Below are 25,472 nucleotides of genomic sequence, written 5' to 3'. Positions count from 1 at the left end.
AAACACATCTAGTAATCTGATGTTTCACATACTTGCCATGTGACACTCTTTGTCTTGCTAATCAAGCAAGATGTGAGGATCTTGCATAGATCAGTGAGACTTGTTTGGGAGGCCATATTGACCAGTGAAATACACAATCTATCCAAGGCTGGGCACTGACCCTAAGCTCTTTTGCTCAAGGCTAGCGCTCTACCACCTTGAGCCACAGCTCCAGTTCTGATTTTTCTGGTGGTTAATTGGAGATAAGAGTCTCACAAACTTTCCTGCTCCGGCTGGCTTTGCCTGGCTGATTTTGAACCATGATCCAGGATGTCAGCCTTCTAGGTCACTAGGATTACAGTCATAAGCCACCAGTGCCCAGCTATATGTGTTATTTTTGTAAGCTAGCCTTCCTTGGTTTAATATGGTAGGCATTTTGGGGATTAAGAGAGTCGTTGAGCGATTTTAGAACCACATTTAAGGCATAGTAAAGTGGGGAGAAGTTGGAGGCTTACAGGTGTTGAGACACTTCAGTTATGTGTGATCTTAAGTGCACTTTAGGACTTCCGTTGTTTATCTATAGTGTGTGGGGTTCAGTCTTTGTGTAATCCAGTGATAAACCAATTAACTTGTATAATTTATGGACTACGATTTAGGGGAGAAAAAAACAAACCAGGGTTGGGAATGTGGTAGAGTGCTTCCCTAGTATGCATGAGCTCTGAGTTCAATTCCTCTGTACCACATAAACAGAAAAAAACAGTAATGATTACAGTAATGAGTAAATACCTTGTTGAAAGTAACATAAACCTAGATAATCTGATGGCAGTGAAGATGAAAATGAAAATAGACTGAAAAACTTCCAGGGAAAAGAGAGGTCTAAGTAAATGAAATGCACCATAAAGAACAGAATTAGCTGGGCTCTGGTGGCTCACACCTGTAATCCTAGCTACCTGGGAGACTGAGATCAGGAAGGAACATGGTTCAAGGCCAGCCCAGGCAAAAAAGTTCACAGGGCTGCATTTCAAAGGAAGAAGCTGGACATGGAAGTGCACTTGTATCATCCCAGCTATACTGGGGAGCAAAATGTAAGAGGCTTGTGTTCCAAGTTTGTATGCTTGGCAGGAAGCAAGACCCTGTCTTAAAATCACCACTGCTAAAAAGAGCTAGAGACATAGCACAGCCATAGAGCACCTGCCTAGCAAGCGCAAGACCCGAGTTCAAACCTTCAGCAGCCCACCCCCCCCCCCCACAAACACAAATAAAAAGAAAAGGTAAATTAAGCAGACTCTAAAACCAAACACTTTGGAAACGAGAGGAAGAATGTGATCATAAATAACAATTGAGATGGTAAGGTAGTATCTCATGGTTTTGTTTGTTTCATTTTTCCGTTACGAGAGAGCTATACAGTGTATAATTGTAAATCTATTAGCTATTATAGAGCAAGGTCAAATGGAAAATATCCATCAGAGTTTTAAAAATTTAGATTTAGGAACTATGTGCATGTAATTCATAGATTAAATTATCTGTGAACAAAATCTCAGTGAACTTTTATGGTGAATTTTGATAAGAATAAAGTAAGACTAGTTAAAAATATTTTCAAAAGTTGGTTGGGGGTCTGGGAATGTGGCTCGAGTAGTAGAGTGTAGTGTTGAGCAAAAGAAGCTTAGGATAGTGCCCAGGCTCTGAGATCAAATTCCAGGACTAGCCAAAAAAAAAAAAAAAGTTGGTTGGGCATGGTTGCTCTAATTTGTAATCCTAGCTACTTAGGAGACAGAAACCAGAAAAATCATGGGCAAAAAGTTAGTGAGATCCTGTCTCACTAAAATTCCAGTTGTGATTGTTCACAATTTTAATTTCATCCCTCTCTGTGTGGGAGGTAAGAATGGAAGATCATAGTCTGAGGTCACATCAAGCAAGATCAGAAGACCTTTTCTAAAAATAGCTCAGGTAAAAAAAGGTTTGAGATATGGCACAATTGGTAGAGTACCTATCTAATAAGTGCAAGACCTGCATTTATAAACACCAGTATAGCAGGAGGAGAAAAGAGAGCTCTTTGTTTAAGCTGTGCCTTAAGAATAAATTCTGCCACCAGGAATGCTAATAATGTCACCATGGTTTCCATTGCAATGGAGTTTTGCTTGAAATAGGCTACCATGATTTTGCTATGGTATTTTTATTGTAATAGGATTTATGGCACATTTGATGCTGTTATGTAGTATAGAAAACTTTAGAAAGAAAGCTCTAAAGAGAATGCAGAATATTTTAAAATGACATTGTTTTGCAGGACAGTAGTGTACACTTTTTAAGCTCATTCCATCCATAGGAAGTAGCAGCAACAGCAGTCATACAAAGGTAGGCATTTGAAAATCAGAAAAGGGTGCTAGAAGTCACTTCATCCAGTTTACGGTTGTAATGAAGTGGAGTTAATGATTAGGCTAAGACTGACTAAGGAGGTTTCTCTTGGCTCTTGCAATTATTCTCCTATAACACAGGTAGACTTGCCTTCTTTAAACATAGCTAAAATGAGAAACTTTTGTATTAACCTACAACTTTGTACTTTTAAAAAGTAATAGGGGGGCTGAGAAGGTGGCTCAGTGGTAGAGTGCTTGCCTTGCATGCCTGAGGCCCTGGGTTCGATTCCTCAGCACCACATAAGCAAAAAGAAAACGCCAGAAGTGGCGCTGTGGCTCAAGTGGTAGAGTGCTAGCCTTGAGCTGAAGAGATGAGGGACAGCACCCAGGCCCAGAGTTCATTCACCACGACCGGACCCAAATAAATAAATAAATAAATAAAATAAAAAGTAATAGGGAGTGAGGGGGATGTCTGTGGTTCATGCCTTTAATCCTAGTTACTCAGGAGGCTGAGATCTGAGGATCATGGTTCAAAGCCAATTCAGGCAGGAAAGTCTATGTGGCTTTTATCTCCAGTTAATCACCAAAAAAGCTAGAAGTGAAACTGGCGCAGTGCTCTTGAACAACAACAACAAAAAAAGTCAGGGACAGTGCCCAGGCTGTTAGTTCAAGCCCTAGCCTAGAGAGAGGGAAGGAGGAAGATCATTTTTAATTTGCAATGATAGAATCCAACAGCTCATTGAGTTATTTTAGAAATGAGAAAAATGTAGTTTTGTTTTGATTGGTAGGTGAATTCATTTCATCTGGTTTCGATTTAGACAGTATTTTATGGAAGATAATAGTAAATTTAGTAGAGGTTTTAAATACTGATCTTTCACTGGGGAGATTATGGGTTATGGGGAACATCTTTATACACCATTGGTAGGAATGTAAACTCTGTGTGGAGGTTCCTTAAAACACTAAAAATAGGGGCTGGGAACGTGGCTCAGTGGTAGAGTGCTTGCCTAGCATGCATGAAGCCTTGGATTCAATTCCTAAGTACCACATATACAGAAAAAGCCAGAAGTGGCACTGTGGCTCAAATAGTAGAGCGCTAGCCTTGAGCAAAAGAAGCTAAGGGACAGTGCTCAGGCTCTTGAGTTCAAGCTCCAGGACTAGCAAAAACAAAAGCAAAAAAAAAAAAAAAACTAAAATAAAAAACTACCACCACTCTTGGGCATTTACACAAAGATACAAAAGAGACATTGCACACTTAAGTTTACTGCAGCACTATTCACATAGCCAAGCTATGGAAACAGTCCTACAAATGATGATTAGATCAATAAAATATGGTGTGGGGTATATGTGTGTGTATCCAACTAGTTGATGGTAATAAATAAAAATGAAATAAGTGAACGAATAAATACTTAAAAGTTTTTAAAAACCCTGATCTTTCTTTATAATTAGCAAGAAGTTGAGAAGTTTACAGACCTAGAGAAACTCTACCTCTACCTTCAGCTGCCTTCTGGTCTCAGCAATGGAGAGAAAAGGTACATCTATGTTTATGCTGCTTATTGACCATTCCTAGGATGCATGTATGCTGTGTTGTCACTGTTATTGTGTTAGAAAGTTTCTAAAGCTGTTAGTAACAGAATAGTAGGGTTTTGTTGTTGTTTGTTTTGTTTTTGTCAGTTGTGGGGCTTGAACTCAGGGCTTAGGTGCCTTCCTTGGGCATTTTTGCTCAAGGCTGGTGCTTTACCACTTTGAGCCACAGTGTTACTTATAGTTTTCTGGTGGTTAGTTGGAGATAAGATTTTCATGGACTTTCCTGCCCAGGCTAGCTTTCAACTGTGATCCTCAGATCTCAGCCTCCTGAGTAGCTAGGATTATAGGTTCTTTGATAACTCAGTTGAGTACTTGCAATTTTTACTAATTTGTTTATGCAGTTGGGTAAGTACTGTGTAATGTAATTTAGGTTGTTTTCTGTGGACACTTTTTTTTATGCAGCATGAGAAGTTGTGAAAACTGAACAGAAAACAAAATACATATATAAGTATTAGAAGAATTCAGGTGCTGTCCCCGGTCAGTACATCACAGAAAGTAAAAGGAAAAAGTAAAAAATGAATGATAAATATAAGTTGTTTTAAGTACTTGATATTGCTTTGGTTTCATCATTAAAAAATACCTCTTCTGGAAAATGAGAAAAACGGTTCTTCAGTCATACTATTAAGAGAATTTCCTTGCCCTTTAGTATCTTAGAGTTCATTGCATTTATAATTGTACTCAACATCTACTTTTTGTTTGTTTGTTTGTTTTTGTTTTGTTTTGTTTTGTTTGGGTCCGGTCATGGGGTCTGAACTCTGGGCCTGGGTACATCTACTTTTAAAAAGTTGTACCTAAAAAGAAATGGCAGTGAGATAGGCACAGATATATAGATACTGAGCAGTATCTTTTGGGGATGGATTCAGTGTTCTTAGAAAGGTAGCTGTGATGAGAGTAAAAATCAGCACAATAACTTCCTTATATTGCCTCTGCAGTCCTTACCAGGGGGACTGTTTACAAATTATACTTCTTTTTTTTGGGGGGGGGGGGGGTCCGATCGTGGGGCCTGAACTCTGGGTCTGGGCGCTGTCCCTCAGCTCAAGGCTAGCACTCTGCCACTGGAGCCACAGCACCACTTCCGGCTTTTTTTCTTTTTTTTTTTTGCTTATGTGGTGCTGAGGAATCGAACCCAGGGCCTCCTGCAAGCAAGGCAAGCACTCTACCACTGAGCCACCTTCCCAGCCCCTACAAATTATACTTCTGAGCCCCAAAACTTACCATGTCCAGTGGACAGCTAGATGGGACCTACTTGGAGTAGTTTTTCCTTTCAAGACCTTTCCCATGAATTCTACTCTGGAATTAGAGGAATTTAGTAAGATTTCATTGTTGTTCTGCATTGTATAATTCTTTTAGTATGCTGAGCAAGTAGTAAATAAACTCTTATTTTAATGTTTGCTTTTTTAAGTTTCATGATTTGGTTTAAACTCTTTTTTGGGGGTGGGGGGATATTGGTTGTGGCTTTAACTCAGTGCTTGGGCACTGTCCCTTAGCTTTTATACTCAAGGCTAACGCTCTACCACTTTGAGCCACAGCTCTCCTTCCTGTTTTCTGAATAGTTTATTGGAGATAAGAGTCTCATAGACTTTCCTGCCTGTGCTGAATTCGAACTGTGATCCTCAGATCTCAGCCTCCTGTGTAGCTAGGATTATAGGCTTGAGCCTGGTACATAGCTTAAACAGTTTCTCTCTCTCTCTCTCTCTCAATGTTTATTTTTTAAAAGTTCCATGGTTTGGTAAATGTGGTTAAATGGACAGTCAAGTAAACCCATAAATATCCACTGTGAGGTAATTTTGATCAAAACCAATACTAAGTTTTGTCATTAGTCTGACACCATAGAAGTCATAGAAGGGGTGCAACCAGCAGTAATTGCAATCTGAGGCTAGTTGTAATTAACCACTCACAGCCACAGCTGGACAATTTGTATATCGATCACTTGGTATCGTCAATATGTACTAAATTCTGCTTGGTCATTTATAGTGCTTGTACATAGTGTGTTAATGGAACATGTAAACCTCACTCAAAAATCCGTAAGTGAATTACGATCTAGTTCAGCTAAATATGTTTCTATTTCCTGACTAGTGATCAGAATGCCATGTCATCGAGCCGGGCACAGCAAATGCATGCCTTTTCTTGGATTCGGAATACCCTGGAAGAACATCCTGAGACTTCCCTCCCCAAACAGGAAGTCTACGATGAGTACAAGTAAGTGTTGTGTGTGTGAGGCAGATTGTGATCCGTTAAAATATATATATTAACTGTGATAAATACTACATGCAGCTACAATGCTTTTATCACTGATGAATATCAAGCTGATATCTGGGAGTTGCACTTAGAAATCTTGAAGATTCCTTCCAGCTCCTAGCTTCTATAGTACTGTATAATACAGGGCAAGATTACTGAATAAAAGGACTTTTCCAGCTGGTCACTGAACAGTGGCATATCCCTATAATCCTAGCTGCTCAAAAGGCTGATCTGAGGATTGTGGTTCAGTGCCAGCCTGACCAGGGAAGTCCCGTGAGACTCATATCTCCAGATAAGCACCAAAAAGCCAGAATTGGTGGTTCAAATGGTAGAGAACCAGCCTTGAGTGAAAAAGCTAAAGGACAGCACCCAGGCCCTGAGTGCAAGCCCCAGTACCAGCACAAAACAAAACAACAGGGGCTGGGAAGGTGGCTCAGTGGTAGAGCGCTTGCCTTGCATACATGAGGCCCTGAGTTCAATTCCTCAGCACCACATAAGCAAAAAGAAAACAAAAAGCCGGAAGTGGCGCTGTGGCTCAAGTGGTAGAACGCTAGCCTTGAGCTGAAGAGCTGAGAGGCAGCGCCCAGGCCCAGAGTTCAGGCCCCACGACCGGACCCCAAAAAAAAAATTAAAAAAAAAAAAAAAAAAGTCTCATGGACTACTTTCCTACCCAGGCTAGCTTTGAACTGCAGTCCTCAGATCTCAGCCTCCTGAGTAGCGAGGATGACAGGCGTGAGCCACTGGCGCCTGGCTTATCAGAGACTAAATTTTTACTTAAGTGCGCAGATGGCAGCAGCTAGGCATGTCGAATCAGATCTGAGGACAGTCCGTTTGTAAAGCGCCCTCGAGGCCCCTTTTTTTTCTTTCTTCAGCCTCATCTTTTCTTCTCTACCTCATCTTCCATTTTTTTTCCCTGTGAATCACTTATTGCTGCCAAATAGTTTTGATTTTCAAAAACTCACTTTTTCATAGCATCCCCTCCTACTTGGTGGTTGTAATTAATGTCTCCCCATATCTTTGAGAATATACAGCAGAAGAATTCAGGAGTTAGGTTTACTTAATTCATTTTTATTTCTACAAATTATATGCAAATATATTCTTATAAGAAAATTGGAAGTGGCGCTGTGGCTCAAGCGGTAGAGCGCTCGCTTTGAGCTGAAGAGCGCAGGGACGGCGCCCAGGCCCAGAGTTCAAGACCCAAGACCGACCAAAAAAAAAAAAAGAAAAAAAAAAGAAAATTGGAAGTATAGCATCAAATTAAATTCTTTTCTATTCCCTTCAATTTTCTAATAGATTTAAATATTAGCTTTATTTTCTATATATGAGTTACATTAATTTTTAGTAAATTTTGCCTCTCATTCTTTTTACTTGAAGTGAAAACATTATATATGTTATATATATTGTTGGTTTTTTTTTTTTTTTCTTTTTTTTTTGGGTCCGGTTGTGGGGCCTGGACTCGGCCTGGGCGCTGTCCCTCAGCTCTTCAGCTCAAGGCAAAGCGCTGAGCCACAGTGCCACTTCCGGCTTTTTTCTTTTTGTGGTGCTGAGGAATCAAACCCAGGGCCTCATGCATGCAAGGCAAGCGCTCTACCACTGAGCCACCTTCCCAGCCCCCGGGTGGAACTTTTTTAAGTCTTCTATTGATAGGCATTTAGGTAGCTCCTAATTTTTTTTTTTTACTAGAATATAGATTTTTACACTTGTATACTGAAGTAATATATTGTTGAAGTAATACTGAAGTGTAAGTCTTGTATAAGGGGAATCATTGGATCAAACGTTGCAGTTTTGAGCTGGGCGCCAGTGGCTCACACCTGTAATCCTAGCTACTCAGGAGGCTGAGATCTGAGGATCATGGTTCAAAGCCAGCCCAGGCAGGAAAGTCCATGAGACTCTTATTTGCAATAAACCACTAGAAAACCAGAAGTGGTGCTGTGGCTCAAGCAGGAGATCGCTCACCTTGAGCTGAAGAGGTGAGGGACAGAGTCCAAGCCCAGGGTTCAAGCTCCACGACCAACAACAACAAAAAAAAAGCTGCAGGTTTGAGGGCTAAGGCTCTAGCTTAGTGGTAGAGCATTTGCCTTGTAAGCATGAGGCATGCATGAGGCTCTGGTTCATTCCCTAGCACTGAAAGAAAAGTAGCCACAACTTTTTGCCAATTTTCTGTTTGATTTTTAAATGATTACAATATTCAGATGGTTGTAAAAATAAAAAAAAAATAAGAGATACACAGGGAAGAAATTCCATCATACCTTTGCCATCTCCATAACAACTTTGTTTCTTGTATATTATGCCAGCAGTATTTTATGATTGTGTGTAAATAAAAACACTATTACAAACTTTTTCTTTACACAATTGACAGCATGCTATATGTTTCTGTATTTGAATTTCTTCATCCAGCACCATAACCTGTGATCATTTCATAACTAAAATTAATTATACTTAATAATTATGGTACTTAGATATCAATTGATTTACATCTTGTTTGATTTTAACCGTTTAGTAATAGAAACACTGATGCTGTGAGTGAACACATGTATCCTCAGTATCTCAGTAACCTGAATTCTAAAATGACTATATTCTTGAGCATTGTAATTTGGGTAGCAGTTTCCTGACATGTAGGAACAGTCTTTTTTTTTGTTGTTGGTCTTTCATTTCCTGCTTTGTCTTTACTTGCCCTTTTATTGCTATTCTTAGCTTTTTCACTTTTTGTTCTCTCTGTGTAGGAAGTTGTCTTCTTGGGTCTAGTGATCTTTTTGTTATCTGTTTACAGTCACCATGGAAAGCATACCTTTGGAAGTACCATGTATCCCAGATCTTGTCCTCTGGTGTTATGTGTGTGTTTGTGTGTGTTTGTGTGTATGTGTGTGTGTGTTTGTAAAATGTAGATGCATTATAATGTAATCACATTTTATATTAGATCTTTTTTGCCTTGTACATGGCAATTTTTTATATATTCAGGGTAATTTAATCCTAAATTAATTTTGTTGATTTCAAACAAAGCAACCCTTCCCACGTATTTTTCATTTGTGTGGTTACCTAAAATTATTTTTTCAGGTGAATATCTGATCTTAGTTTAATCTTGCCTTAATAAAACTTCTCATGAAGGCCTAAAGTAAAAGATACTGTAAGCAGTAGCATCTTCAGCCTTGTACAGCTATGCTACCCTTGGGACTGTGTTCTCAGGTGTCATACCAAATGCCGGAGCCCAGGGGACTTCAGCAGGTCTCAGTCACATGTCACTGCCCAGGACAGGTTGCAGTATGACAAAGACAGAACAAATGGTCAAGAACAGATACTTGCAGATTTTGCTTTCCTTGAAAGTTTTGGAGGATTTCAGTAGCTGTTCCACTTTGAATGGAATAGTGAATTCTTCATTTGATCGTATTACTTTTCCTTCTTTTGATCCCAGACTATCGACCAAATGTATTGTTTAACACCTTAAAGAAAACATAATTCTCCCATATCTTCAGAACATCCCTAAATTTCTTATATTGTGATCTGTACTACCTGAATGCTGGGTCACTAAAATCTCAGTACGAGTTAGCTATAAAGGAGCTTTGATTGGAGAAATGACAATGCTTAATAAGTCTTTCTCTTTATAAGTATTTGATATGGTTTTAGTTACAGCCCAGGCATTTGTTACACTTACAGTTATTAGCAATAGAAGTATGTACAAAAATTGAATGAGATTAGACCAGTTAGATTCTTTCCAGACATCCTTCTCTATACAAGTTCTTTATCTAGAATGTGTATTTAATAGGCTGAGCAAGTGGTTCACACTCTCTACTTCCCAGCTGCTTGGGAAGTCGAGATTGGAAGGATCATTGTTCAAAGCCAGCCCTAGCCTTGAAATGGACATGATACGGCACAGCTATAATTCCAGCTACTTTGAAGGCCTTCATGGTCTGAGACCAGCCCCGGGCAAAAATTCAGGACCTTACCTGAAAAATAACAATGGCAAAATAGATCAGGGTATACAGCTCATGTGGTAGAATGCCTAGCTATGAATCATGAGGCCATGAGTTTATATCCCTTATACCTCCCTAAAAACACATGCCTGCAATCTACATTTTTGTACCATTAAACAATATTTGCCTTCAGCTTTTGTAGCTAATGTGTAAGTGACATGAATAATAAGTACAAGGTTCAATTGGTACCATAGATTTTGAGTGGCTTATTCATGATCACATTGAATATTAGGTTAGCTTTCATTTTTAAAACATAATTTAAAATAAATAACAAGAAAAAAATATAATTTAAGAATAACATTCAAGTATTAGCTATCTTGTGAACAGAACATTCTTTGTTCCTTACTTTTTTTTGAGTCTCACATAAATATAATTTGATGCTGAGTCGAGGCGTTAATTGATACATATCTTGCCTAAACAACCTGCAATTAAAGACTGAAGCAGGAAAATGAGATGTAAACTAATGAAGGTCTCTGCATGGCCTGAAATGACCTACAGCTTGAAATGAGAGCACTGGTTTCACTATTATGAAAAGATACCCTGTAAATGCTTGCTAAATTACACTTAAAACAGAATCATTGAATATGTTCATCTTTCTAATGGGAAAGAGGCGCTAACCACAGAATACTTTTTCTTTAAAGTTTGAACCACTGAGATTTAGACAGACCATCTCATAACATAGAGCTATTCCATCAAGGGAAGTGTTCATGTTGAGGTGTGACCCATTATTGGGAGTGTGCTCATTTCCACATATGGCAAGAAATGGAACTATATAACTTCTGAATGCATTTCCAATTCTAAGCTTTTGCAGAATTAAGGAAGTTAGGGAAGAGGGGTGGGGAGAATACTAGATATTAATCTTATCAGTAAAGTAAGAAAGTTAGTACAGATCTCTGAGGTCCCTTCTAGTCCTAGTGTATCATGTTCCCACATCTTAAACCATCTAGTAGACTCATCTAATGCCCTTCATGCTTAATGTTCTGTTAAAAGTTGTCCTGGTTGTAAGCCTCATGATTGTGAAAGAGCCCTATCAGATGGGCTAGATGTACTCATACAGAACACAAGTTGAAGTATGCTTAGAAAGCTTTGTATTCTATCATACTGCAAACTTCCTGGATACTGTTCAAAGCAATGCTGCATAGAGTGAATCCAGCTAATTAAGTCTGAGCTAATTCTAATTCATGTCTCCAAAAAGTGGTGATCCCATAAATTGTGGTGGATTACTGGAAATCCATTGTTCCCTTTGTCAAAGGGATAAAATTGTATGTAGCACCATGCTGTGGAATGATGAATTCTATCACTCTCTCAACTGGTCCATCCTTCTTTTTGCAGGAGCTATTGTGACAATCTTGGTTACCATCCCTTAAGTGCTGCTGACTTTGGAAAGATCATGAAAAACGTCTTTCCAAACATGAAGGCACGGCGTTTGGGCACTAGAGGCAAATCTAAATATCCTTCACCAGAATGTTATCAGTAGCTGCTTAGGCTCTCACTTGTTGTAGTTTATCTACCATTAAAGTTCTATGTTTAGAAATAACTTGAAAACAGAAACAAGGTACCGAGCCCAGCACTGGTCGCTCATAATCCTAGTTACTCAGGAGGCTGAGATCTGAAGATCACAGTTTAAAGCCAGCCCAGGCAGGAAAGTCCATGAGACTCTTATCTTCAATATATTACTCAGAAAAAAACAGAGTGTTGCTGTGGCTCAAGTGGTAGAGCACTAGCCTTGAGCACAAAGAGGCTCAGGAACAGTGCCCAGGCCCTGAGTTTGGCCCACAGGACAGGCAAAAAATAAAACAAAAGTCGAGTGCCAGGGGCTCACGCCTATAATCCTAGCTACTCAGGAGGCTGAGATCTGAGGATTATGGTTCAAAGCCAGCCTGAGCAGGAAAGTCCATAAGACTCTTATCTCCAATTAACCACTCAGAAAACTGGAAGTGGTGCAGTGGCTCTGGTGGTAGAGCTCTAGCCTTGAGCTGAAGAGGTAAGGACAGCGTTCAGGCCCAGAGTTCAAGCTCCATGACTGACAAAAAATAAGAAAAGAAAGAAAACAAAATACTGAGTAAAATACTTACCAATGTTACTTTCCCAGTCAGTAACTAAAGTACTGAGACAGTAATATATTTTACCTTTCTCTGTGACTGGAAAGTTTTGGTCTCCTTTGCTCTAACAATAAAAATTAGGGAGAAATGACGTATTTTCAGCAATTGCATATTACATTAAAAGAAGCAGAGAAATATGTTAGCCTCTCTCCTTTCCCTCCTCTAATTTAGTAACTACATATCTCCTTGGTAGGAGTAATAATAATGTTATAGGAGTGATGATGATAATGCAGTTAATGATGCATTCAAAGTCATTCTTACGAGATTGTACTAAAAATCAGTGTTTAAAGTAATTTTCAGCCAGCTATTTAAGGCCTATATTAAAATTAAAAGAGGGGAACAGAAAAGGTCCCTTTTTTTTTCTTTTCTTTTTTTGTTTTTTTTGTTGGTTGTGGGGCTTTAACTCAGAGCTTGGGCGCTATCCCTGAGCTTTTGTGTTCAAGACTAGTGCTCTATCACTTTGAGCTACTTGCATTTTTCCAGTGATTAATTGGAGATAAGAATCTCACGGATTTTGCTGACTGGGCTAGCCTTGAAAACCATGATCTTTATATCTCAGCTTCTGGAGCAGTTAGGATTACAGATTACAGGCGTGAGCTACTGGTGCCTGGCAGAAAAGGTCCTTCTTGTAGACAAGAAGACACACAGGAACAAACAGAAGTAAGGAAATGAAAATTCAAAAATTTTTTAAAAATGTTTTCACTCTTGGGAAAAGGTTGTAAACTAGAGGGTCTCTGTTCTTAGAAATAAGCTCATTTTCTCTTTGCTGAGCTTCTGATCTCTTCGCAGCATAAGCTTAGTTACTGTGGAGGAGCTGAGGAAGGACAGGAAGAATGTGGCCGTTCTACAGGCGTTTCCAGGTGTTGTTGAGACACTTGCTACATGACCTAACCTTGTGTCCCGAACACAGAATGTCTTGATGTGTTTTTGGCCTGTTACCGGTGATAATCCTGTGTGATTCAGTGGAAAAAGAGAAATGAAAAGGTTAAAGCCCTTGTGACACTCTCTTACGAGCTGTTTTTGTCCCCGTGCCCTGGGCTAAAGTTTCTTTTCCCTGTGCCAGGTTTCCATCTTGGCTCTTCCTTTACTTCTGACCTGTTTGTTACTGGTGGCTGGAATAGCATCTTAGGAACAGTAATTCTCAGTATTTGTAACACATGAGAATAATTCAATCGACAACAGTAATAATGCACATTGTCTGAGAATAATTACAGTTTTAAAAAGTGTCCTGAGAGGGCTGGGAAGGTAGCTCAGTGGTAGAGTGCTTGTCTTGCATGCAAGAGGCCCTGGGTTCGATTCCTCAGCACCACAACAGCAGAAAAAGTCAGAAGTGGTGCTGTGGCTCAAGTGGTAGAGCACTAGCCTTGAGCTGAAGAGCTGAGGGACAGCGCCCAGGCCCAGAGTTCAGACCCCATGACTGACCCCCCCCCCCCCCAAAAAAAAAAAAAAGTGTTCTGAGAGGCTAGGCACTGGCGGCTCACACCTGTAATCCTAGCTTAGCTGCTCGAGAGGCTGAGATCTGAGAATTCTGGTTCAGAGGCAGCCTGGGAAAGTCCATGACACTCTTATCTCCAATTAACCACCAAAAAGCCAGAAATGGAGCTATAGGTGAAAGCACTAGCCTTGAACAAAAAAGCTCAAGAACAGCACGCAGGCCCTGAGTTCAAGTCTCACAACCAACCAGAAAAAAATACACATATATCCTGAGTTTCTGATATTCAGCTTTTCTAACGAAGAATCTAGAAAGTAGGTATTATCTCATGCTGGGGTTATCTGTCTCAATAGGCAGTCCATTTTCTTTAGTGTACTTTCAACCTTAACTCTCTGTTACATATTGCTACAGTGGACTAAGGAAAAAAGCTTTTGTTCATATGCCAACACTGCCCAACCTTGACTTTCACAAAACTGGAGATGGGGTAAGAATTCTACCATTTCTTTTCAGTAAGTAGAATCACACCTTTATAACAATTGAAAAGCACCTTGCACAGTTGGATTTGGATCAAACCAGGAACTGTGTGCCTTTTACAGATAATTGAGCAGAAGAAGGTATTAGTGTGTGTGCTCTACATCATCATGAAAATCAGGAGAACAAAGACTTAAAGTTGTGTCTTAAAGATGTGTCCATGATAGGTCTTGACTATGTGTGAGAGTGTGTGTGTGTGTGCGCGTGTGTGTGTGTATGTGTGTGTTCAAGAAGGAAAATGTTGTAAAATAGCTGTTGTATAGTATGTATAGGATAAAATTGTAGAAAATGTGGCTGTTAGCATAATTGGATTTTTCACATGAGCCAGTGCTTCTAATTTAGAAAGACCAAACACATCTGGGAGTCCCCATAGATGTTCAACAGCAACTTACAGTGTTGTGTTTACCATGTGCTGGTGGTCAGCTCTGCCAGTAGTCACTCCCACTGTTTGACCCTTCCGATTCAAATTGTATCCTCTCTTGAGAAGGCCAACTTTTAATGTGCTTCAGTTATCTCTCTGAACTTTTTTTTTTTTTTCTTATGTTAACTTTTCCTTTTTCCTTTGTTTAGTTGGAGGGCACTGAACCTTCTGGGCAGCTTCAGAATATTGATGAGGAAGTTCTGTCTTCTGCTGGCCGACTTGTGTGTGAATGGGCCCAGAAGGTGTTAAGCCAGCCATTCGACACAGTCTTGGAGTTAGCCCGCTTCCTTGTAAAAAGTCACTATATAGGTACCAAGTCAATGGCAGCACTGACTGTCATGGCAGCAGCACCAGCAGGTAGGAAGTTATTGCTAAGCAGAAGGTGTGCTCGAAAAGGTCGTACGAGTTGGACTTGAGTTTATTCTTTCTCCACTTTACACTAATCGCACATGGGTTTGTGAAGCCAGCAATCAAAACAGTCCTTTCAGAGTAGAGCTTAATAGAATACTTGCATAACTGCTCTGCTGCAACATGAAACTATTTGGATTTCCCCTACTGATTATTTTCTTATTGATGTTTTTTTTTTTAATGTGAAGAATGTGTATCTAAGTACTTTGAAATCTGTTTACCGGATTACATATTAGAAGTAAAATAAGATGAAATTTATAAGTGATATGCTTGACTCCTGTCGCAGAAACGAAGCTTATAAATAAAGTGGTCTTTGAACATAATGATTGGTAACTTGGTCTCACAAAAGGCAAACTGTGAAGTTTTAGTATAAAACTCTATAGATTGATACATAGATGACTCTCTCCTAAATTAATAATTGTGTAAAGTATCAGTTCAAATGAACATAAAACTTGTTTGCCAAGATGATTCTTCTAAGTGCTAACTCTATAATAGGTTTAATCTACAATAGATTTATTCTGTCCATAATTTTATGGGATTTGTATGTATGTGCATGTAATCTGTCCTCTTATTTTATAATCAGCTAAGACCCAGTTTCAGAAAAATAGTTTCTTTTAAGAGCGAGTCCTAACTTTGTCTGAATGTATGTAAACTGTGTGTGTCTTAAAACTTCATTTGCTTAAACTTACACACCAGCAGGACAGTGCTTGATCAGACACGAAGCTGGCCATGTAGCTGACATGTGTTAACTCATTTCATTCCTGAAACATTCCTGTGAAAGATGAAATTTTCATTCCTGACACACAGATCAGGAAACAGATTCCAGAAGTTAAGTAGCTTATCCATGGTCAGATAAGGGATGGGGCCAGGATTTGAGTCCTGATACGTTTGTCTCCACGGTCTAGGTTAATTCTGTTATATCTATTATCTTTTCTTCTGGCAAAGGTATGGGCCCTGTAATTTCCTTTTTCTCTTTCTCCTCCTCCTGTTGGTACTGAGAAGATACTAGAACATACTGAGGAAGCATCAAGGGGAATTATCTGTTATCTCCCACATTATTCACAAGTCTAACTCAAATGGTGAATGAAGAGAATGAATTTCCAAGGCATAAGAGTAAATAAACAGTTCTTTTTATTGTTAAAAATACTAAAACATACACATATAAACAGGTTTTCAAAGCAGTTAGCTAGGAACATTATTTTACCAGTTTTATTAGTTAAAATAGCTTTTTAGTCCCTTGAAATGCAGATACAAGACCTTATTACATTATTATATATATATCCTTTTTGGTAAATCAAGTTTTGTTTTTTGAAGGCAAATTTGGATTTTTTTGTAAATACAGTCTCCAGGTGAAGGAGAGCTTGTGTTACAAATGTCCTTTTTGTAAGTCAGCTGCTTGGATCTCACTCCTGTCTAGAAACCCTGGCAGGGGGAAAAGAGCCAAGTTGTGAGCCATTGGCAGAGGCCCTCCTGGGTGCAGGTGCTCCAAAATGGAACTGAGGCTGGGCCAGGGCAAACTAATACTCAGTGGTAAAGATGGCCAAGAGATGAGGGGCAGGTGACCTAAGAGAGAGAATGAGTAGATGGGAGGGGGCGGTGGTTTCTTCCTTCTCTTCCCTGTCTTCCAACCCCTTCTCTCCATTCTTTTCCTTCCCCTCTCCTTTGTTCCTCTCCCCTCTGCTCCAGATTGTTGCTGTGCACTAGAACTGCTGAAAAGCAGACCAGCTGGGGCAGGCTAGATAGGGTTACCAGCATCAGCAGGATGGTGCTTCTCTCCCCTTCCCATTTGACTACCGTACACAGCTTACTTCTAATTACCTTAATGTTCTCTACGTATGAAAAGTGCTTTTGAAAAGATTACTTTTATTATATAATCCATCTTTCTTAAGCTAAAATTTATATCTTACTGGAAATGTGGCCCAGCCTTGTAGCACTTTGCTTAGCCTGAGCCAAGACCTTTGGTTTGATCCCAAGCATCAAGAAAAAAGTTACATGTCTTGCTTACTGAATCTCTTACTGAATTCTCTCGATATAAAATATATAGATGTAGGTATGCAAACACATCAGTCACCTTATTACTTTTCAAAAACATTTCTCAGTGACACTTTCCAGACTAACTTAATAGTCTTACTATGAAATTCTGCTTCATGAATTTTAGATCATACCATATCATAGCAATTATAATGGCAGTGCCTATTTCTGTACATTTCTGTTGAGATTAAAAATTTACTTTGGCCTGCAGACTTTTTTTCCCCCTAAAATATGGAGTTGTTTCAGCAAATACTGAGTATTCCTGGTGGGCTGAATATTAAAAATCATGAAAATGCATGAACTTCATTCTAATTAGAAAAATTGACAATCTGATAAAATGTAAAAGTGCTCCCAGCACGTATTTGTGCTTCAGCTTTACATATTTATGGCATAGCAATTCTTTGTTAGCTGCTATTGTTGATTTAACTGAAACTGTCGCCCTAGTCAAACTATTTTCAGATGTCAAAACCATGTTGACAAATGTTTATAAACTGAAGTCTGATAGTTAGCATTGTAAAGAAATATAGTTAAAATCTGCTGTCTCAGTAGTTTTGTCCAGTAGATGTCTACCCTTTCAAAGAATATGTAACTTCCTTCTACAAAAGAGAATGTAATATTTTACCTTTCCTTTCTGCTTATTTTCAGGAATTAAAGGAATCACCCAGCCTTCTGCTTTTATACCTACGGCGGAAAGTAATTCCTTTCAGCCGCAAGTGAAGACTTTGCCATCCCCAATTGATGCTAAACAGCAATTGCAACGGAAAATCCAAAAAAAGCAGCAAGAACAGAAACTACAATCCCCTTTGCCAGGAGATTCCCCAGCAAAAAAATCAGAAGGCACTTCCACCAATGGAGTGGCTAATCTTCCCAATGGAAACCCTGCGATCCTTTCTCCTCAGCCTATCGGCATTGTTGTGGCAGCTGTCCCCAGCCCCATTCCGGTAATAAGACTAAATATTAGTGTTGGTCTCCTGGGAGGGTAGGACGTCAGTCATTTACTGAAAAGTGGCAGATGAGAAGATAAGTATATACGTAGAAACAATTATAAACTTTTTTAGTGCCAGATTCCCCTGTAATCATGATCTTTCACTCAGAATGGATATTGTTGATTTCATAAGATGCTACAAAATGAATGTAAGTAAAAATATGAAGATCTAGCCAGGCACTGGTGGCTCACACCTGTAATCCTAGCTACTTAGGAGGCTGAGATCTGAGGATTGCAGTTCAAAGCCAGTTGGGCAGGAAATTCTGTAAGATTCTTATCTCTAATAAACTACTCAAAAAAGCCAGAAGTGGCACTGTAGCTCAAGTGGTAGAGTGCCTACCTTGAATGAAAGAAACGGTAGGGACAGCACTCACATCCAGAGTTCAAGCCCCAGGACTGGCAAAAAGAAAAAGAAAAAAGAAGATAAACCAGCCCAAGCAGGAGATTCTTATCTCCAATTAACCACCTAAAAACTGGAAGTGAAGCTATGGATCAAAGTGCTAGAGTGCTAGCCTTGATCAAAAAAGCTCAAGGACAGCTGTCCATAAACAACAATGAATAAAAAAATATTAAAAAAAATAAAAATAAAAAAAGATCCAGCCAGGGGCCGGTGGTTCACACCTGTAATCCCAGCTACTCAGGAGATTGAGATCTGAGGATTGTGGTTTGAAGCCAGCCTGGGCAAAAAAGTCAATGAGATTCTTAGCTCCAATTAATCACAGAGAAAGCTGGAAGTAAAGCTCTGGCTCAGGTGGTAGTGCACTAGCCTTGAGCCAGCGACAGTGCTCAAGAAGCTCAGAGACAGTGCCCAAGCCCTGAGTTCAAGTCCCAGGACCAGCACAAAAAAGATCCAAGATATATAAATTGTACATATAACCAATCAGAGCTTTAAGAGTGAGTTATTATCCAAGTTGTCTCATTCCTGGCTGAATTAGGAAAGTATAACTATAACTCTTATCTTTGACTTAAACATTTTTTGTTAAGATTCATGTGGATCAAAAATTTTAATATGTGTTGATAATTTAATGTAGGCCCTTCTCTGTGGCTAGCTGGAGATAGAACACTGGGCAATGTCTTATAGCTACGCTGAGTTCATTTCCTTCTCTACAAGTGGAATTGTCTCCTCTCCTGTCTCACACAACTGAAGTTACGATGAAGGGGCTTTAAAGTGAGAGTACATGCTGCTAAAGTAAAGTGATTTCATTATTACTGATAACATTATTAAGGAGACATTTGTTGTTTTTTCTCTTGTCATTACCTTCGCCATTGTCATGCCATTAAGTAGCAGCTGACCATACTGCTCACTGTAGAGCACACTCCATCCCAGTTTTGCCTGAGACCTGAACCACAATGGTTTAGTTGCTGAAGTTCAGGGTAGACCCATTTATAGGATGGTGTGTCTCCGAGAGTAAACCTTCTTCTTGGCATGAGTACCACATACTTGATACTGTGATCCTCAGATTTTATCTCTTCTTCCTAAAAAATCATTCTTTCAGCAAGCATTTGCCCCAAATCTGAAGCTCTTGGTCTTACTATCTTAATAGTCTTCCTCTGTACTATTACATTGTCTAAACATGTTGCATTGAGCTTACATACAAGTATTTGAGTGCCTGGTTGTATAGAACTGATCTGAAAAGGAGTCTCTTCTATATACAAATGGCCTTTTTTTCTTTATACCATTAACATTTAATTAACATTTAATAAATGGCCTAATGCTGTAGGCATGCGCGTTACTATTTCTAGCCTAGACCAGATAAATCTAATCCCCCCCCCTCCCCCCCCTTCTCTGTTCTCAGGTGCAGCGGACCAGGCAGTTGGTAACTTCACCAAACCCAATGAGTTCTTCTGATGGCAAAGTCCTCCCCCTCAACGTACAGGTGGTCACTCAGCACATGCAGTCTGTGAAACAGGCACCAAAGACCCCTCAGAACGTTCCGGCCAGTCCTGGCGGGGACCGTTCTGCCCGCCACCGATACCCTCAGATCTTACCCAAGCCAGCCAGCACCAGTGCGCTCACCATCCGCTCTCCAACCACCGTCCTCTTCACTAGCAGTCCCATCAAAACCGCTGTTGTGCCCGCGCCACATGTCAGTTCTCTCAATGTGGTGAAAATGACAACAATATCCCTCACACCCAGCAGCAGCAATGCCCCTCTCAAACCTTCTGCCTCAGTCAGCAGTGCTCCAGGAGCGACAGAAGAATCCAGGAGCATCCCACAGATCAAGAATGGCTCTGTTGTTTCTCTTCAGTCTCCTGGGTCCAGGACCGGCGGCACTGGGGGAACTTCTGCTGTGGAAGTCAAAATGGAACCTGAAGGATCATCAGATGAGCATCCCACGCCATGCCAAGAGAACTCTGATGGGACTAAAGCCCCCCAGACAGCACCCAGTGTGCTTTTGGGGCAGAAAAGCAATGCAGATGGAATGGGACAAAAGTCCTCAAGTGAAGGTGTTGCTGAGGGGAAAGCGGCAACCAAGGCCTGTGACCAGAGGACCAAATGTAAAAGTCGCTGTCATGAAACCCTGCTGGGCGCCTCACCAGGCAATAATCAAAGCACTGTCACGCTCTCAGTTGCTACTCAGAACTTAACTTTCACCAGCACCAGCTCACCAACCAATGGTGACTCAATAAATAAAGACTCTAAATTATGCACTAGAAGTCCCAGAAAACGACTGTCTTCTACGCTGCAAGAGTCCCAGGTGCCTCCTGTCAAGAAACCAATCGTGGAACAGCTTTCCGAAGTTGTCATGGAAGATCAGAAACCAGGCAGTGTTAAGAACGACCAAAAGGTTCCACATTCAGGTAAAACTGAAAGTTCCACAGCAGGTGCTCCAATTCCTACCACACTGTCAGTCAGTATCGATTCACACATGGTAGAAAATCAGCCCTTGAGTTCTTCTGCTCTTACTGCCAGCGATTCTACTCTGGAACAGCAAATAACACCATCATCATCTCCAGATATAAAAATAAAACTTGAAGGGAATGTCTTTCTCTTGGACCGTGATGGCAGCTTTAATCCAAATGAATGGCAGCAAGTCACCAAGGATTCTGAGTTCATGTCTGGCAGCTGCGAACCACAGCAAGATATCAGTGTTATGGCAATTGCCGAGCACTCTGATATCCACGATTTAGAGAAATCTGTTTGGGAATTGGAAGGAATGCCGCAGGAGACATACAGTCAGCAGCTACATAGCCAGATACAAGAATCTTCTTTGAATCAAATACAAGCACAGTCTTCAGATCAGTTACCTCTGCAGTCTGAATTGAAAGAGTTTGAGCCTTCCGTTTCCCAGACAAATGAGAGCTACTTCCCTTTTGATGATGAACTGACACAAGACAGCATTGTGGAAGAGCTGGTGCTTATGGAGCAGCAGATGTCAATGAACAATTCCCACTCTTACGGTAACTGCTTGGGAATGGCCCTTCAGAGTCAGTCAGTTACTCCAGGAGCGCCAATGTCATCTCACGCTTCCAGCACGCACTTCTACCATCCGATCCACAGCAATGGCACTCCAATTCACACGCCCACCCCCACTCCCACCCCCACCCCCACCCCCACCCCAACTCCAACCCCGACATCTGAGATGATTGCTGGGTCTCAGAGTCTGTCACGGGAGAGCCCATGCTCCAGGCTGGCTCAGACTACACCTGTGGATAGTGCTTTAGGAAGCAGTCGACATACACCCATTGGTACTCCACACTCAAACTGCAGTAGCAGCGTCCCCCCCAGCCCTGTTGAATGCAGGAATCCATTTGCATTCACCCCAATAAGCTCCAGCATGGCATATCATGATGCCAGCATTGTCTCCAGCAGTCCTGTGAAACCAATGCAGAGGCCCATGGCCACACACCCTGATAAGACCAAGCTTGAATGGATGAATAATGGGTATAGCGGGGTTGGTAGTTCGTCAGTTTCTGGCCATGGCATTCTCCCCAGCTACCAGGAACTGGTGGAAGATCGTTTCAGGAAGCCTCATGCTTTTGCGGTGCCTGGCCAGAACTATCAGTCTCAGTCCCGACATCATGACACTCACTTTGGCCGTTTGACTCCTGTCTCCCCTGTGCAGCATCAAGGTGCCACTGTGAACAGTACCAACAAGCAGGAGGGGTTCGCGGTCCCCGCCCCACTTGATAATAAAGGAACAAATTCATCTGCCAGCGGCAACTTCAGGTGTCGGAGCGTGAGTCCTGCTGTCCATCGCCAACGGAATCTTAGTGGAAGCACCCTCTATCCCGTGTCTAATATCCCAAGATCTAATGTGACCCCCTTTGGAAGTCCAGTCACCCCAGAGGTTCATGTTTTCACCAATGCGCACACAGATGCATGTGCCAACAACATAGCTCAGAGAAGCCAGTCAGTTCCCCTGACCGTCATGATGCAGACAGCGTTCCCAAACGCTCTCCAAAAACAGACAAACAGTAAGAAAATAACCAACGTTCTGTTGAGTAAACTTGATTCTGACAGCGATGACGCAATGAGAGGCTTGGGAATGAACAACATGCCCTCCAATTACACAGCCCGGATGAATCTCACTCAGATTCTGGAAACTTCTACTGTTTTTCCTAGTGCCAACTCACAGAATATGATTGACTCCAGCACTTCTGTTTATGAATTCCAAACACCATCTTACCTCACCAAAAGTAATAGCACCGATCAGATCAGTTTTTCTCCTGGAGATAATCAAGCACAATCTGAAATTGGAGAAGAACCATTAGATTTCAATAGTACTGTTAAAGACCTGTTGAGTGGAGACAGCTTGCAAACCAACCAGCAGCTGGTAGGCCAGGTAGCCTCTGAGCTCAGCAGTACTGCGTCAGATTTCTCTAGTGACATCAGGTTGTCTTCTGACCTCTCAGGCAGCATCAACGATTTGAACACCTTGGACCCAAATCTACTGTTCGATCCAGGTCGCCAGCAGGGGCAAGATGACGGAGCTACACTGGAAGAATTAAAGAATGACCCTTTGTTTCAACAGATCTGCAATGAATCCATGAACTCAATGGCTTCATCGGGCTTTGAATGGATAGAAAGCAAGGACCATCCTGCTGTTGAAATGTTGGGTTAAATTGTGTTTTATAATATGTAGCACACTGTATCTAAAGACATATGTATTGTATTTGTCTTAATGGAAGTGCCTCCCGCAGCAGAAACACTTACTATTAATTGTGACATTTTTAAAAGCGTTTGCTGCAGAAGTGGTTTCTTCGTCAGTGGGAAAGGAAATGGTTAGACTCGCCTCAGTTCTGAACACGTTTCTGAAGACAGTAGGCTGTAGAAGAACAAGTATTAGGTTTTAAATTTTCTGATGTTCCCCCATTTAATCACATTGTTTGCTAGTAAAGAATCGACTTTCCAGGTTTTACAAGAGCAGTCTAGGGCTTTATTTTATATAAGTTTGTTTTAATTCATCAGTTGCATACCCAGAATTTAGAAAGTAGCATCAGTTGTAGGTATAGGGTCTCCTCTTGTCAGCATTGTTTTGTAGGTATGAAATCATAGGCCCCTCCCCCCACCCCATGTGAAGTGTAGACAAGCGAGTCCTCCTCGACACGGATAATATTCAGGTGATTATAAATATTGAGGCTTGAAGCATTAAAGCTACTGTAGAAGGAAAATCTCTGTAGGACTTTTCTCGGGCTTCAGTACCATTCACTCCTACAATGAAGGGCTTACTTAGAAGATGATGGGAAATCAAAATGCTAATTTAAGGAAAGTGAAAGCTGCACTAAAATTTTTAAGAGGAAAACAAGTAGCCATTTATATTTGTGACCTTGCATTAATCTGATTTTAAAACACTGATTTTAACATGGAGCTAATGTGTACACACACACACACACACACACACACACACACACACACACACACACACACACACACACACACACACACTGATTTTAACATGGAGCTAATGTGTACACACACACACACACACACACACACACACACACACACACACACACACACACACACACACACACACACACACACACACACACACACACACACACACACACACACACACACACACACACACACACACACACCCTCTCCAGATGTTGTCATTTAATAGACTGAGCAGAGGCATATTGGAAAACTGTTCCATGCTTCAAGATTTACTATATAGTTGAGAGGGTTTGTAGAAGGAAAGGAAAAGCATTTTCTTAGTTTCATCACAAAGGCTGCATATACATATTGAAATTTTATTTAAGATTTCTTTTGAAATGTTTTCACTATGCTACTCTTTAGTAACCAGCTTTGTTTTTCCTCTTGGGTTTGCTGACTGACTCCTTTGTTCCTCCTGAATGTGGTAGTAAAATTTGATTATGGGATCCGCTTAAAAAACAAGCAGGTAGGAGGGAACTTTAAAGCCGAGCAGAAGAAAACAAACAAACAAGCATTTCACCACCTAAGGTCTGAAGCCACAAATCTTTATATCTCTAATAAAACAAAGGGGATAATAATAGTACTTGAAAAAGAGGAACGTTTTATTACTTGCTTAATTTATTTATTGTGATAAACACAATTGCAAAATAAGCAAAGCACTCAGGATTTGTTTTAAAATGTTTCTCTCTATAGCTCCCATTTTGTTTTATAAGTAGTATTTATGAATTTCATGTCGACACAAAGCTCCTCGCTAGTGGACAGCTCCATTTAGGTGAGTTTCAAGATCACCTCTAAAAGAGATTTTTTAAATTGACGTTAAGTTTTGAAAGCTAACATTAAATGGTTTGCTATATATACTACCTTGAACCTAGCGCTAGCTAAGCTTTTCTTTACCTTAATTCGTAAACTGATCAGAAAACTGCAATCAATGAATATTTAATAGATGTGATGAAGGGTTTCATTTAATAAGGTTTCGCTGTTGGATAAATTTGAAGGTAGGGTATTAACATATTTTGATAAATAAATGGTGCTAGGGTTGGCTCAGAGGTTTATATGTCGCTATGTCCTAGTTATTGGCATTTGTGTGTGTTCGCTGTTAACTTGATTTAATGCTTTGTTAGATTGTTTCTAGATGCTAGGTATTTCTTCACTGTACATCGAGACACAGCACTACTGCGCACCAAAGTATGCAATACCCAAAGGAAACTGTGTGACTTCTTTTACAAATGATGGGAGCCTTTCTATATGAGATACTCTGAAAAGGAGATTTTTGAGGCCATTCTAATCCCTTGTTTACATTATTAGCTTCCTACTAATAAAAAAAATAATGAAAATCTTTTTTGATAAAAAAAAAATTAGAGAGAGAGAGACTGGAGGATTTTTACCCACCATGTATAGTATTGCAGCAAACTCTTTGAATTTGGCTGAATTCGTCCAGCAAACTTTCTGGGGTTCATATATTGCACTAAATTTGTTGAACCTGTGGTAGGCACATCTCTTAGGATAAATGCAACCAGTACAGTCCACAGATTAAACTTTTTAAATGTGTTTCATTATG

General features: G+C 40.4%; 1 protein-coding gene across 4 annotated transcripts in view; it reads left to right on the top strand.

Annotated features, from left to right (window-relative positions):
- Rfx7 (regulatory factor X7) overlaps positions 1-23,872 on the top strand; it is a 57,688-nt gene extending 33,816 nt beyond the window's left edge. For 2 of the 4 annotated variants that reach the window (XM_042687958.1, XM_042687961.1), the window contains 7 exons: positions 3,777-3,859; positions 5,991-6,113; positions 11,453-11,569; positions 14,054-14,138; positions 14,756-14,963; positions 17,691-17,986; positions 19,827-23,872. In XM_042687958.1, the coding sequence (XP_042543892.1) occupies positions 3,777-3,859; positions 5,991-6,113; positions 11,453-11,569; positions 14,054-14,138; positions 14,756-14,963; positions 17,691-17,986; positions 19,827-23,096 (4,182 nt within the window). In that variant the 3' untranslated portion in view covers positions 23,097-23,872. The remainder of the gene's footprint in view (positions 1-3,776; positions 3,860-5,990; positions 6,114-11,452; positions 11,570-14,053; positions 14,139-14,755; positions 14,964-17,690; positions 17,987-19,826) is intronic. The other 2 variants (XM_042687959.1, XM_042687960.1) reach the window with 1 other exon arrangement.
- The last annotated feature ends 1,600 nt before the right edge of the window (positions 23,873-25,472 follow it).

The sequence above is a fragment of the Dipodomys spectabilis genome, unplaced genomic scaffold, assembly GCF_019054845.1.
Source record: "Dipodomys spectabilis isolate Male_0828 unplaced genomic scaffold, ASM1905484v1 ptg000108l, whole genome shotgun sequence".
Classification (NCBI taxonomy): Eukaryota; Metazoa; Chordata; class Mammalia; order Rodentia; family Heteromyidae; genus Dipodomys; species Dipodomys spectabilis.
This window is presented reverse-complemented; position numbering and strand designations above follow the sequence as displayed.